Source organism: Motacilla alba, chromosome 3 (assembly GCF_015832195.1).
Source record: "Motacilla alba alba isolate MOTALB_02 chromosome 3, Motacilla_alba_V1.0_pri, whole genome shotgun sequence".
In the NCBI taxonomy this organism is placed as follows: Eukaryota; Metazoa; Chordata; class Aves; order Passeriformes; family Motacillidae; genus Motacilla; species Motacilla alba.
Genome location: NC_052018.1, coordinates 111,899,271 through 111,914,156, shown reverse-complemented (window position 1 = coordinate 111,914,156; position 14,886 = coordinate 111,899,271). Strand labels below are relative to the sequence as shown.

General features: G+C 46.6%; 1 protein-coding gene across 7 annotated transcripts in view; it reads left to right on the top strand.

Annotated features, from left to right (window-relative positions):
* The first annotated feature begins 3,762 nt into the window (after positions 1-3,762).
* XPO1 (exportin 1) overlaps positions 3,763-14,886 on the top strand; it is a 34,759-nt gene continuing 23,635 nt past the window's right edge. The window contains exons 1-4 of one of the 7 annotated variants that reach the window (XM_038132830.1): positions 3,763-3,919; positions 4,445-4,500; positions 8,121-8,252; positions 11,935-12,036. In XM_038132830.1, the coding sequence (XP_037988758.1) occupies positions 8,127-8,252; positions 11,935-12,036 (228 nt within the window). In that variant the 5' untranslated portion in view covers positions 3,763-3,919; positions 4,445-4,500; positions 8,121-8,126. Of the gene's footprint in view, positions 3,920-4,444; positions 4,501-4,955; positions 5,164-5,183; positions 5,304-5,325; positions 5,465-8,120; positions 8,253-11,934; positions 12,037-13,244; positions 13,309-14,886 lie in introns of those variants that run through there. The other 6 variants (XM_038132829.1, XM_038132833.1, XM_038132831.1 and 3 more) reach the window with 6 other exon arrangements.

Sequence of the window (14,886 nt, the reverse complement as noted above, 5' to 3'; positions counted from 1 at the left end):
ATTTTTTTCCCCCAGGCTGAAGAATTCCAGCTCCCTCAGCCCCTTCTCCACCTTGAAGATGGGCTCTGTTGGACTTGCACAGGGTTTTCCACTTTTTTTTGTAGTGATGGAGCAAAACCCAGGCATGGGGTGCCAGATGCAGCTGCTGAGTGACCAGCAGAGAGAAAGAATCACTTCCCTCGATGTCCTGGTCATGCTCCTTTTGATCCAGCCTAGTGTGCAGTTAGCTTTTATCACTACCAGGCCACACTGCTGACCTGAAACCCAAGCAAATTTTTCTATTGATTCCAGCAAAGCTGAAATACCAGACTGAACATCTAATAAAGGAGCCATCAAACAGGGAACAGTGGCAACAAAACAGCAAGCACAAGCTCACAACAGCTCCTGAAAGCATGTGTGGGAGAAAAGCTGTGCTCAGATACACCCACCCTGCTGAAACAGCTGCCTTGTACTGCCTGCCCTGAGCTCCTGAAGCAGCCCTCACCTGGCTCCTCGCAGAAGGGAGGTGGGAAGAGTTCAGTTCTCCCAGAGCACAGCTTGCAGGAAGATAGGAAGGCTATTTCAAAAAAAAAAATTAACGTGTTATTTGTCATAACAGTGATGAGGCAGGAACGCTCCCCTACTGAAGCACAGGACTTAGCAAACAAACTTCAGCAGAGCCAGCCCCTGCTGTGTTGGTTACTCCTGCAATTTATTAAAACCACATGGCAATCTGGGCATTACCAGCACCTGATGAAACTGTGGAGCTGCATCTACCCCCTTAAAGTAGTTAACATCCTTTTAAGAGGCTGACTTAAGGATTTAAACATTTGTCTCTTACATATGTGCACACACTAAGGAAATAGAAGTCACCCTTCTGCACAAGTAGAAGGAGTTAAAAGAAGCTGACTTTTTGGTCTCTTACATCAGTTTGTTTTGAACACCAGAGCTAGCCAGAACATCAAAACACACACAGGGACTGTTTATTCTAAGTGCTAGAGTTACAGCCCTGCTTCTAACCCAGCAGCAGCTCGCTATCCCTGTCCATTCTGCTGGAATCACTTTCAAATTCAATCCCAGCAGCTCCAGGGCTATCTTCAATTACAGGCACTCTGCAGAGGCCAACCCCCAGAGCAACACAAACAAGCTGAATTAAACAAAGCACTGTTGCCACCCTGACACAGATGTGAACAGGATGCAGCTCCTTTCAGGCATGATAAAAAATAAAAGAGACCATTCACATTCCAGCTCTTCAAGCCTTAAATTCTGCAGAGGTTTTCCCAAGAAACCTAACTGAGGAATTAAGAGCAGCAACACATCACATGAAGCCGGTGTTACATCACACAGGATCTGATTTGGCACCACACCATCCTGCATCCTTTGGGATCCGGCCCAAAACACAACTGTGTGTTTGAATACAAGATTTCCCCAGCTGTCCCAAAAGAAATCACATTACACACACCCACAAAATGAACACGGAGGAACAGGAATCCCCACGGCACTTCCAGAATTGGTCAGGCAATCAGAGCAGTGTAAGTATGTGGACTTGTATTTATTTATATGAGTATGTTATGGTTTTCATTGCACCGGCAATCTTTTGGGGATGACTACAGATGCCTAACTTGAAACTGTTGCATTCCACAGAAGGTATAGATTAAAAAGATCCCGTAGAAAAAAAAGTAGACAGGTTTTGAGCCCCATCCAGCAGCTGTGTGGCTGAACACACACAAATCTGTAAAGTTAGAAAGCCAACAAAGGCTTCAAAAACATAGCAAAGCATCCTTCTTATGACTTTTAGCTACAGCCCAGCACCTGCCTGCTAGACACAAACTTCACACCAGTGGTAATTTAGCCACTACTCACCAGCAGTCTACACACCACAAACACTATCTTTTTTTCCTTTTAAAACTGTGCAAAAGTACTTCAGCATCCCTGCCATACTCCACAGCATAGGTAAACAGCCCCTCAACAAAGCCATAGAGAAAGTTCCCTTTGGAAATCACTCCGAGGGCATCCCACAAATCAAAAGTATCGCTTCCAAAACAAGTTTCACTGACCAGAGTAATGCCATCCCAAAAACAAAGTAACTGCTTGAATTGAAGTGATGGAAGTTTGTTCCTAGAGGGATATTTAAATACTTCCTAAGTGTAGCCTCTTCATAGAAGTGAGCCATAAGTTTCCATAGCTATGGCTCTTTCAAATGAGGAGGTAAGACCGAAGAAATGCATGTGTAGGTACAGAGTACATTCAGTTGGTAGGAGCTTTTCCACGTGGAAGGTGGCAAGCATGTTCTCTGCTCCTTCAGGCAGCGAAGAGATGAGCAACCACAGCGTGCTGAGCTTGTGCTGCCACAGAAAAGCCCCGAGCTCACCCCTCTTCGGGTCTGGTTACCTGCTATGCCTCACACTGCTCGAGATTTGGATAAACCTAACGCCAGCCTCGCCTGAAGCATGCTTTGGAGGGCAGCTGCAGGAAGCTGGACACCCCACGGACAGAGGCATCATGGAGGAGGGGACACACACCTCACTCACAATCTGCACAGGCTCTGGTGGAGAGCACAGCACTGCTGCAGTAAGGCACGGCAAGCACCCACCGAGGGCTGGTGCTCCTGCTGCTCACAGGGCCCACTCTACAGCTGAGACATCCTGCTCCACTCCACTCCCTCCCAGAGAGACACCTGTGGGGTAATGCCTGCCCTTTCCACACAGCCCCCACACAGACAGTGCCCCCATCTCCCTCGGAAGCGGCGCCTCAGCGCTAACAGGATGGTGCTCGAACTGCTTCCCCTCACGGGTCAATTCCATGAACCTCCTCCCCTCACGGGCCCATCACCTCAGGGAGCGGAGAGACCCCCAAACCCCTTCACCTCAGGGAGCAGAGAACCACAGACCCCTTCACCTCAGGGAGCAGAGAACCACAGACCCCTTCACCTCAGGGAGCAGAGAACCACAGACCCCTTCACCTCAGGGAGCGGAGAGACCCCCAAACCCCTTCACCTCAGGGAGCAGAGAACCACAGACCCCTTCACCTCAGGGAGCAGAGAGACCCCCCAAACCCCTTCACCTCAGAAACCCCTTCACCTCAGGGAGCAGAGAGACCCCCCAAACCCCTTCACCTCAGAAACCCCTTCACCTCAGGGAGCGGAGAACCCCCCCAGACCCCTTCACCTCAGGGAGCGGAGAACCCCCCCAGACCCCTTCACCTCAGGGAGCGGAGAACCCCCCCAGACCCCTTCACCTCTGGGAGCGGAGAGGCCCTCAAACCCCTCCATCTCAGTAACCAGAGGCCCCCAAACCCGCTCTCCTCACACGGACCAGCCCCTCGAGCCCCTTCCCCTCACGGGCCGCCCGCCCCGCTCCCGCCATTGCGCCTCAGGCACGCGCCCGGGGGCGCCCAACGGCCGCGCCTTTCCCGCCCCCTCCCGCCGCAGCCCCGAAAGCCGCGCTCCGGCGCGCGCGTCACGCCGCCGCCGCCGCCGGCCAATGAGAGCGCGGCCAGGCCGGCGCCCGCGCTTTACGAGCGCGGAGGCGGGGCCTCTCTGAGTGACAGCGCGGCTCGGCCTATCGGAGAGCGACGGCCCCCCCCTTAGCGCGCAAAGCGCTGCTGGAGAGGGGGCGGGTCTCCTCGGCTCACCCCCCCCCCCCCCCCGCCGCCTCCCGCTCTCCCCGCCCATCCGAGGCGCGCAGAGGATTGACAGCCGGCCTGACCAATCGGCGTGGCGCCCGCCTTCGCGGCGGCACATCCCGGGGCCAATGGGAGCGGCGGCTGGGCGGGGCCCCCGAGGTTTCCAAACGCTCCGCGGCGCCATGGGCTGAAAACTAAACCGAGATGGAATCTCCCAGTCTGAACCGGTTTGAGCCGGTTCCGAGCCTGTGGCATTAGGAGGGGGAGACGCGCCGCGCTCAGTCCCCAGCGCCGCCGCCGCGTGTGTGACCTGCTCGTAGGGGACCCGTAGCTGAGGGGGCGAAGTTTAGTGCGAGCCGCGGGGGGGGCGGCGGGAATGGGGGCGAACTGAGCGCCGGGCGGGGAGGGCGGCAGCCGCAGGGGCAGCGAGAGCCGGCGGGGCCGGGCCTGGGCGGCGCGGGAGGCGCAGCCGGGTAGATCCCCCCGCACCAGCGAGGCCGGAGCGCCGCGCCGGCCGCTTTCCCGGGGCTGAGGGGAAGGCGCGGAGCCGAGCGCGGAGCCCCGGGGGCCGCTGCGGGCGCCTGGTGCAGCCAGGCCGGGCACGCTGCGAGGGGAGGAGTGGCGCCACTAACCCCGACCACCGCCGAGGAGGGAGCGCTCGCCTTCCCCCCCACCTTCTGCCGTGGTGGTTTTTTTCTCTCCTTCCGTGCTGATTTTTTCCCCCCCTCCCTTCGTAGTCTTTTTTTTTTCCCCTTCTTTTTTTGGGAGGGGGTTATTTTTGGTGGTCTTTTTTTATTTTCCTTTTTTTTTTTTTTTTTTCCTCGTGGCGTGTGGTGGTTAGAAACTTGGCTCGCTCGCCCCTACTTTCTGAAGGCAGAGGCTGTGAGAAACCCCTAGGTAAGCCAGGGTTGCGGGGGGGTCGCGATGGGCAGCGCGGAGGGGGCAGAGGGGGGTATTTTGAGGGGCAGAACGGGGCGATGTGCCCGTGCAGCGGGCCCCAGAGCCTGGCCTGTGCTCGCAGAGATGTGATGGAGCCCGCCGAGAAGCCCTGAGGGGCGGGGGTGCGCTCGGATGGGGTTCGGGGTACGAGCATCCCCGGCCTGGCCGAGCGCAGGCACGGATGCTGCGGGGGATGCTCCTCGTTAGGAGTGGGCCGGGCGGGCTGGGATCGGGTACGGGCAAACCCGGCGACATAATCTGTAAATTATTAGGAGTGGAAGTTTCCAGAAATATTTTTTTTTTTGTGTGTGTGTGTGCGTGTGTCTGTGCAGCAGTATTGAAACGTCCGCCTGGATCACGTGGGGAGCCCTGTATAGAGCGCAGGGCTGGAGCCCAGGGGGGGAGGAGGAGGAGGAGGAGGGAGAGAGGGAGGGAGGGGCTGCGGGGCCACCGCGCTCCGCAGGGCCCCGGCCCGCCCGACCCACCGCCCGGGCCCGCTCCCCGCCGGGAAGCGGGGCCCTGCCGGCCCCAAGCGGAGCCGGAGGCGCTGCCCGAGAGCCGGGGCGCTGCCCGCCCGCCGGGGCGCTGCGGCAGAGAGCCGGGGAAGGGCCGCGGCGCTGGGTGGGTGTGAGTTATTTCCAGGCGAAGATGAACGCTGCGAGGTGCCGGGCAGATGTTGCTTAATCCGTCTCGTCCTTCTCCTTCACGTGTGTGCGTGTGCGAAGGAGCGGAGGGAAGGGGCGGTTTCGCTGCCATTGCTGGTGTGTGGAGCGGGATGCCGACGCGTTTGTGGTGCGCTGCGTTTCTGAGCCGCTCGCCCCTCCTGGGTGGGATTTACAAATGATGCAGCTAATTCCTTGGAAGAGGGAGGAAATTCATTCGCGTTGCGTGCTTGGAAATGGGGCACGGTGACTCTCCAAGGGTGGGTTTGCTTTTTTTTAGTCGCTGCCCCCAATGAGCTTTAAATATCTAGGTTAAAGGTGTTGTAGGATTCATGGTAAATGCTCAACATTTCTTACTATTAAGTGGCTGCTGTTGTTCCTGTGTGCTCCATGCCAAAATGAATCGGGTCTACCACAACAAGCTAACTGTTGTGTTAAAGGTCCAGGGTCATCGAGAGTTGGGATAACTGTGTAAACAGTGCTGTAAATGCAGTTCTTTTGACCTTCGGTAGATGTCACATTCTTGCTGTGTTGTAGTTCAGATTTTTTTTTTTTTATCGTTTGGGGTTTTTTTGGTTTTTTTTGGTTTTTTTTCAACTTTTTCAATTTTGTTTCTGTTAGCCCATTTATTGAGGGGACTGATCAGTGGGAGCCGAGGCTTAAATCTGTTCCGGAGTTCAGGCATGATGGGGGAGGGAGAAGTGTAGGAGTAGAGTAAATCAGAGATTATGAGCTTCATGTGGGTACGGGGTTAGGAGTGGGAGATGGAGCTGGTCGCAGGTGCTGCTGGCCACCAAGCCGCCATTTCTGTGTTTCGGCTGGCGAAGTAGGTAGGTCATTTTGAAGATAATGCTGGGAGTGGCGGAGGGCCCTATTCAAAACATTTCCTTTCTGCTTCCATGTGTTGAATAACTTCTCTCGGTCACGCTGCTCCTCCTCGGCGCTCTCGGCGCGGCCTGAAAACCACCGAAAGAGGCTCGGGTCTGGAATGAATGGCCCTACCTGAGTGCACGACATTGACTGTAGTTTGGAATCCGCTTTCCCGGCTCAGCCATGGAGGCCAGATGTGGACAAAAAGGGGCGTGCCTGGGAGCATTAACTGCTCCGGGCCTCTTCGTGGGTGCAGTTTCCTTCCAGTGCTGCTGCTCGCTGCCCCTCGTTTGCCAGGTGGCATTTTCAGCGTCCTCCTGAACCGAAAGAATGAAATGAAGAATGAAGTCAGCCGTTTCTGCTGCCGTGTTTCTTGCTTCCCGAGTTAACATCGCAATTTTGAAAACATTAGGAGTTGAAGGAGGGAAGAACAGACATGGAGTGTTAATTTTAATTTTTTTTTGTTCCCTACTTAAAGTTTATTTTCTCCTGGTTTTGCAGGAGCATGTTGTAAAAAGGTTTGACTGGATGTTGAGATGAAGCCCTTAAAATGGTTGTGTTGGTATAGTAAAACTGAGTTTTCAAGTTGAAAATCAATTAGAATATTTGCGTTTGAAGCTATTTTTATATATAGAAGTAACAGAAATTCCTTGACACTAATTTGAAGCACGCATTTCCAAACAAAAGATTTTCCTTGTCTGGATGCTGCAGTAAAACTTTCACTTAATTAGTAATTACTAGGGTTGAGGCACAGGTTTGTCTTGCTCCTTACTTTTGAGCATGGCTTGAATAGGTAAAGCATAAATCAAATTCTTCCTTACACATGGAGTTATTTAGTGAGAGCCCGTCTGACATTATGGGGTGTGTTCCTGGAAGAGTTTCGGGTTGTATCTTTCTGAGTATGCAGATGGCTCTGCTGTAACTTTCTCATTGATCCTGCACTTCCCAGACTTCTGGCCGTGTGTGAAGTGAGCAGTTTTATGTGAGTCCTGTAGGTTTTCAGGGGTTGGAAAGGAGGGTGAGTGGCACAGAGGTGCTGTAGATGGCAGGGTGGGAGTATGTGTTAGAGTTGCCATTTTCTGTGAGAACAGGGCAATAAACTTGATTAGGTGTTTCAACGTGGGGGAGGCAGGGTAGTGTGAAAAAAGGTAGAATGTAACTTACCCTCAAAAGTTCTGTGGCTTCTGGCTTGTTTTCCTGCCTTTCACAGATGCCTTTATCTTGCACCAGTCTCTGGCTGCTAAAGAATCTCACGCACCCCACCTGACTCCCTTTGCATAATATCAAGGCTGCTCTATCTAGGACAAAGAGTTAATGCGTGTGTCCCTGGGTTTAGGGGACCTGAAACCTCCAGTAGAATTCCATTTCAGTTTGGAGCGATCTCACATGGCACACGGAGCAACCTGCTGATTTAACAGTCCCTTTGCTTCACGGTCTCAAAGTGCCTTCAGTCAGCTTAGTTTCAGTGGTAATTTTTTACTTGCATGTGGTTAACTTGTAAGGTGGTTTTCTTTTTTTCCCCCAACTATTTGAAAAATGCCCTGTGGCTAATTTCTTGCTCTGTGCGTGGATCACGTTTCACCTCCATACCCGAGTGTTTAAAAGCTTTTGGAACTGAATCTTCTGAATGTGCATGTTGGCCTTGGGAACTCGATACTGGCTGAGATTGCCCATCTGGGTTTTGGTTGTAGTGACACGAGGCTTTTCGACCAGCAGACGTGTAGGGGTTGATAGCTGCTGTGCAATGAGCCCCAGGGTGCTGGTAACACAGCCCGTTCTCTGCTCAGGCTCTTACTGTGTGTTTTACCTGTTGAAGACCCTGAGAGTTGAGCTGGGGGTAGCGATGGGTGAATTTTTCAGAGGAGAAAATGAAAAGTTTGTCCTGGTATGTGCCCCCCAGTCAAAGCAGCGTCGTACCCAGTGTTATGATAACATAAGCATCTTGTTTCAGTGAGGCAAATGAGCTAAGTTGAAGCGCTTGCTTTGCAGCTGCATCTGATAATAATTTCTTACTAATTGATCAATTTTTCAAAATTTATTTTGCAGTAATCTATGCCAGCAATTATGACAATGTTAGCAGACCATGCAGCTCGTCAGCTGCTGGATTTTAACCAGAAACTGGATATCAATCTCTTGGACAATGTGGTGAACTGCTTGTACCATGGAGAAGGTGCACAGGTAAGGTGGACTTGGAACATACATTTATTGACCATGTTTAACTTTACAGCAAATCAGCTGAGCAAAATCAATTCACTGCAGGAACAATCAGTAATATTAGTGAATTTACTGAGCTAGTGACTGGAATATTACTGGCAGTCACATGAAATGTGAATTCACATTGAAATGACTCTTGGAGAAATGTTTATTTGCTGTGTGTTCATTTCTAGCTTGCCTTCTGATGTTGATAATTATTAGGAAATATGATTTGGAAAGGACACTTGGTGCAGCTCACCTTTCCTGACTTAGTTCTTCAGGAAGGTCTGAGCTACCTGTTCCTTGTTATCATGGACAGGATTGTGAAGCCATAAATGTAATGTTGGCTTCAGTGAAGAATTGTATTTAAAAGAAGAATCTTAGTGATGTATTACTGTGTTTGTATTTATAAAGAAGCAGGTCATGCATGTTTAATAGAAGAGTTTGTTCCTTTCTTGTGTCTGGGCTTTTTTATTTTCCATTACAGTTTGCACAGGTTCCTCTTGCATACTTTCCTTTGGACTTAGTGCAGATTGTGAGATACTAAGTTGAAATGGCAGGACTGTGCATTTGTGTGTTTGCATATATTGCCTTGAAAGCGAATCTTGCATTGCTTTTTTTTTTGATCTGTTTCTTGAACTTCTTTGGAAAAGAGACTTAAATGTCGAGGGCAAGTATTGGTACAAAGGGTGTTGGCACAATTCCTCTCCTGGCAGATTTTAATTGTTCAGGCTCAACAAATTGGGAGTTTCAGTGTCAGGCATCTCTTACTAAGATAGTCTTGCACAACAATAAGTGAATTAAATGGGACAAAGTAGCTGATGCTTTTCTATTCTTCCCAGCTGTTAGAATAAACAATGATATACTTGCATATACTTGCTTTGTGTATCTCTTTAGGGGAAAAAAAAAAAGCTTTTGTAAAGATTACTAATGTGAATTCCAAGAGGTTTTGAAATACCTTGTTGTTTTCTGAAATATTTGCATTTCAGGTGTCCTAAATTCAAACAGTTACTTGCTGTAGTTTTTTAAGTGCTTAAGAATGACAGAAAATTCCTTGTAGCTTTTGCCTTAGAAGTATGGACATCTGTAGCACTTGTTTTGTGATCTTTTACTGCCCTGCAAAACAGGTGATGCTTATAATGTTGTTTGGTTTGAAAAGAGTTGAAAAAGTTGGGAAGGTTTGTAGGGAAAATAAAGGAGTAACACTAAATACAGTGATCAAATTGCCATTGTTCTGGCACGGTGAGAAGTTGCTTCACTTAAAACAACTGGGAAAAGTCTCCAATGTTTAGAAAATCAGTGCAATAGGATGCAAAAATTCAAGAGGTGGTGTTTATCTGGCAAAAGTAAATTATGATATGAACTTGTTTAAATACATGTATTTACATGTGTCACCTCAATGAAACTTTGGTCAGCTATTTTAGTACCTTTCCAAACTGGAGACATTTCAGGGAGTCTGAGCTTTTCCCTCTTCCATGGAGTTAAAAAAAAAAAAGGCAGGAAAAAATGCTTCTCAGTGGAGTCTGATAGCTCAAGTCCTTTTCTAAAGGGTGACAGGAATAAGAGGAGTTGAGGAAAGTGAATATTAAAATTGAGAGGTTACCAGTGGTTTTCCTGGAACAGGTCAGGGTAATGTCAGGGTAAAACAGGTTTCTAATGCAACCTGAATGGCCTGTGCTGAACTTGCTTTCAGATTCACCTGCCTCCTCCTTCTGCTTAGTTCTTATCTCTGCTTGCAAAACTGTTATCTGCTGATCTGTATTAGGCAAGAAAGAAGCTATTTTCTGTCCTGGAGATTTGAATTTTTTTCTCTCAGCTTTTTTTGGGTATACTTCTCTGAACAGAAAGAATGTCCCCACCCCAGTGCAACACATGACTAAGGAGGTTTCATGCAACTCATAAATGTTTACCTGGACTCATCCCAGCCTCTTAATTCCATTGATTTGTTAGATCTTCACACGTCCAGAAAGATGATTTGCAAATTCCTTTTTGGTGCCAGCAACACGATAAGGCTTTGTTCTTGATTAATCATTTTTATTTAATTTATACTGTTTATGAAACTACAGGGTTTGATGTCCAGAAAAGGGGTTAGTGGGTATGAGAGCAAACCTCCCAGCACTGGGAGAAGGATATGGGCTGTCTGTATTTTGTTGGTGTTGAAATTTGATCCTGGGATATGTCACCAGTATTAGAAGCAAACAGGAGGCCAGTATGAAAACACACTTGCAGATTGAAATACAGCTGTTCCTTCCCTTTTAAAACTAAAGTGTATTAAAAGTGCTGGTTTTTCTGTTTGTTTTCCTTTTTTAACTCTGATGTCCCACTGGAACAATAGGGCTGTACTGGTCTGGTTGTGGTCTTAAACAGAATATTTGTGTGGTACTTGTCCATATCAGATCTGCAGGCACTTGCTGGTCCGGTTGCCCCACTGTGCCCAGTTATATCAAGTAGGGGTGCAAGTGGTCTTGTACAGATATTTTAGACATCCTTGCCCTTTTCTGTTGGAACCTCCAATTTTATTTTGTAAGTCAATGCCTAATTTGTCAGTTTGTTGTATTTTTTATGTATATGTAGATTTGCTAGGGTCTTGATTGGGTTTTTAAGTTGCTGGAAATACAAGTTTTCTTACTGTAAATTCTGATTGGCTCAGGTATGCACTTGGATGAGACTGGAAGGCTGCATGGCTGTAGTGAGTTCCAATTGTTGAAGTTAATCCTAAAGCAAAGCTTTAACTGCTCTGTAACTCTGTCCAGTTGGCTCTACAGTGCGGTGAAAGAATGAACTAAGTTGTGTTAATTGTGTTGTAAAATGCCCACCTTGTTGGTGAGGCAGTGCCTGGTGCTTGCAGGGGGTACGATTTGCAGCAAGATTTGTCACTACATGGCACTTCTGGAAGTGGCTGACGTCACTTTGGCTCCCTAAAAATTCCTGAGGACATGCAGGCTTTTGAAAGGGATAGCTAAAATGAATCCAGCTATTTCAATGTGTAATTGCTTCAGATGAGGTTTTCAAGAAACCACAGCATCCAGGACAATATTTGATAATGTCAGTCCCAAGGAAGAGCAAACCTTTAGCATGACCAGCTCCCCTCCTATTGCCAGCAGGTTTTTATTATGGTTTTGTAGGTTGTTAGGTACACCAAGGATTCCTCAGAAGTAGGGATTGGAGACCTCTAATGCTCTGCTCTGTGGTCTTCAAAATAAAATCAACGGTTCTGCAGCACAAAACTGTGTTCTTGAAACCTGGCACTTTGTAGAAGTGTTTCCACTGGAACTAGAAAGTTGGGGTGCCCTAGAACCAAGTTTTATCTAGATGTCGTTGTGGAATGGGGGAGAACTTCATTCCCTAGTAGGTTTTCCCCGTCATGTGTGCTGTTCTTGCGTGCTTGCTGCTGGTCTGGATGAATCATTCAGGATGGAAGAGTGGAAATGAGGAATTACTGTCCTGCATCAATGGTCTTTTGGAGTTTGGTTGTTACTGAACTTCAGCTGTCACAGAAGGAGGCTTAAGGGACTTGTTGCTGCTGGTTGAGTTCTGCATAACTCTTAGATAAGTAATTGAAATATGGAGTGTTACATATTGATGTCTTCAGTGACAGTGTATAACTTCTTAAATAATCTAGTCTTAAATAATCTAAATACTTTGTTCAAATCACATTTTCTTTCAGCAAAGAATGGCACAAGAAGTGTTGACTCATTTAAAAGAACATCCTGATGCGTGGACAAGAGTTGATACTATTTTGGAGTTCTCTCAGAACATGAATACCAAAGTAAGCAAATTAACTTTTATTTATTTGGTTTTCCTCTTTCTTCCATTCATAAACTTTGAGGAAGGTATCTAATTTTTAGCCATAGACTTTCTTGATTCAAACCATATTTTTTTGATTGTCTTGTTCCCAAGATTGCTTTAAGCAAGAACTGTAAATGAAAAAAATATTCAGACCTCATTTTACATTGCCAAGAGTTTATCCCTCCCCCCCCCTTTTTTTTTTGAGGATGAGCTAAATTGGATATACAGAATTTTTTTCAAGCGTTATGCCAGTTCCCAAGATTGGTATTGAGTCTATATAAATCTGAGTAATGAAAAGTCTCCTAGAGCCACATTTTCTCCTTGGGTAAGTGCTTGGCTGTGTGTGATCATAATGAAAGCCATGTGCACGTAACTGAGGAGAAAGTTTGTCCCTAGGTGTGTTAAAGACAAAACAAACCTCGTTAGGCCAAGGTTTTGAGCAATCAATGAAGGTTAAGCACCCCAAAGTTTGTAATACATCAGTTCTTTGCTACTATGCAGAGCACATTTGCTTTTTGCTGCTGTTGGAAATCCATCCATCATGGTAGAGGCTAAAACGGGCAGCACTCAGGGCTTTTTCTGCAATTTGAAATGCTGTACCTAAGACTTGTGAAGTTTGAGCCAAAAAGATGAGCAAAATGTGTTTTCACTGTCTTAAGCTTGATGATTATTATCTCAAATAACTGACATGCATGTTTTTCTGCTGGATACATACTGTGTTCAAACAGAAAAAAAATTGTGTTTGGATGGTTTCTGAAATCATGGGGTATTCATGAAGCAGTTCATTTTTTTTTTTTTTCATTGCTCTCTGAAGTTGAGGGGAAAGCAGTTTAAAGAACTTCCTCAAAGTAATACCTTTAAGCACCTTTAAGTAACAGTGTTTGCCTGTTTGCTTGCCTGGTAAACTTTGCTTTTTATACTGACAGACATTACTAATGTTTAAGTTGATTTATCAACAGTATTTTTAAAAACTCAAATTTGTCTTGTGAAAAATGAGATGATTAGAGGAACAGAAAGAAAGCAACAGGTAAAGAATTCTTCAATTTACATAAATTGCAAATGATTTGGTGCTAAATTTATGCACTATGACATTTGGCTTTTATGCAATCATATTTTTTCTTTAATTAAAGCTGTTAACACTACCTGATATTAATCATAATGTTCCATTATGTTGATTGCTTGTAATAGGAAGAAAAGGGGTGTCTTCCTGTGCAACTGACACAGCTAGGCTTTGACGGCAGGCCTCCACAAGGTCTACCCTTTTGATTCCCTTTAACTGAATTCTGTTCATCAATTGTTTTTTGTTTCTTGGGAGGTGGGAGGGAAAGGGATTCGGTGCATAAAATAAGTAATAAGGGTGCCATAGAAATTTCTACCACAGGGATCATTTCATGCTATTTTTTTTTTTTTTGAGTCTTTTGCTGTTGCCTGTCCCTCATCTTCATAACTGGGCAGTGAGTTAGTGGTAGACAATTAGCAAACCAAGAGCAAAGGAGTTTTTGGAAAGCTTCTGTCTTACACAGAGATATGTCCACGTGTGCTGTTGCAGTAGTTGATTAAAAGGCGGGACTTTGTAATTGGTATCAGTGACTTTTTTGGGAGTGGAGTTCCTCATTGTCAGAGAAATTAGAGTAATTAGCACCATCAAATCAAATGAAACAAAGGCCCCCTGCAGGACGTGGGGCTGCTGGAGCCCTTCCAGTGAGGTGTGGCAAGAAAGATGTACAGCTGAGGGTTGTACCCAGTGATTTGATTTTACTGCTGCTGTTCAGTGTCTGTGTGAGTGTTAGGGAAAAGTTTTTAGGTCTGAGGAAGAAGGGAACAAGGCACTGCAGAGGGCAGAACTGAAGGCACAAAAGAAGTAGAAGCCTTGGCAGCATGAACAGCTTAAGGTCCATGAACCCAAATGAGATGTTGAGCAGGTAATGAGGGATAGGTGTGGCAGGGTGCTAGAGGTTTTCCTTTACTCCAGGAAATTCTCAATGAAGGGAAAACCCACTGAAGATGAGGTCTGTCCTTAGTCAGTTGTTAGGTTTTTCATTTAAGTTTTGTTTGGTCATCTAGTGTTTGTTTAAGATGAAAGTAGACTTGCCATTCTGGTGTAAAAGGGAAATAAGTTCACTTGTGGAAAAATGTTTGGGAGGAAATGAGCAGTTCTAGTTAGTTGATAGCTGAGAAATTAATGTATGTGCCTGGAGAACATAGAAATTTCACTAGAGGTTACCTGTGCTTCAGGAAAGTTAGTGCTGTCTGATATAAAAATTGATGCTGTCTTCATTGTTAGGAGCTCTTGTAAGTATGTTTTGTATCGTGAGCCTGGATCACTTGCAGAAGGTGGCTGTAAATTTATAGCATTAGCTGAAATCAATTCCTGTGAAACATTTTGTTTAAGAACATTTTTGGACATTTTCCTTCGTGAAAATTGCTTGATTTTATTTAGCTTTTATGTCACATAATTAAATAAGTTTTCAGGTTGAAATCTAGTTGATAAGCTTTTGCTGCTGACCATGGAGGCAATAAACATACCCTGCCAACTTTCTGAGATTTATGAATTTCTCTTGGTGCCCAAGGTTTGGGAAGGGGACAGAATATTTTACAGATGCAGGATGTGCACCTGAAATCTCCTGGGAACTGGGGTCAGGGAAGCAAAGGGATGTAGGTTATGTTAAGATGAGAACAGCAAAACTGCTCTTTCAGCACAATGTAGCTCGGGACAGTCTACATTGTGTATTTGTAATTCAACTGAAGTCTGGATGATCCCTTTGGTGGAAATGCTAATGATCCTACTTTGTGTAACAACTAACCATTTTAAAGAGGAACTCTTATTCTC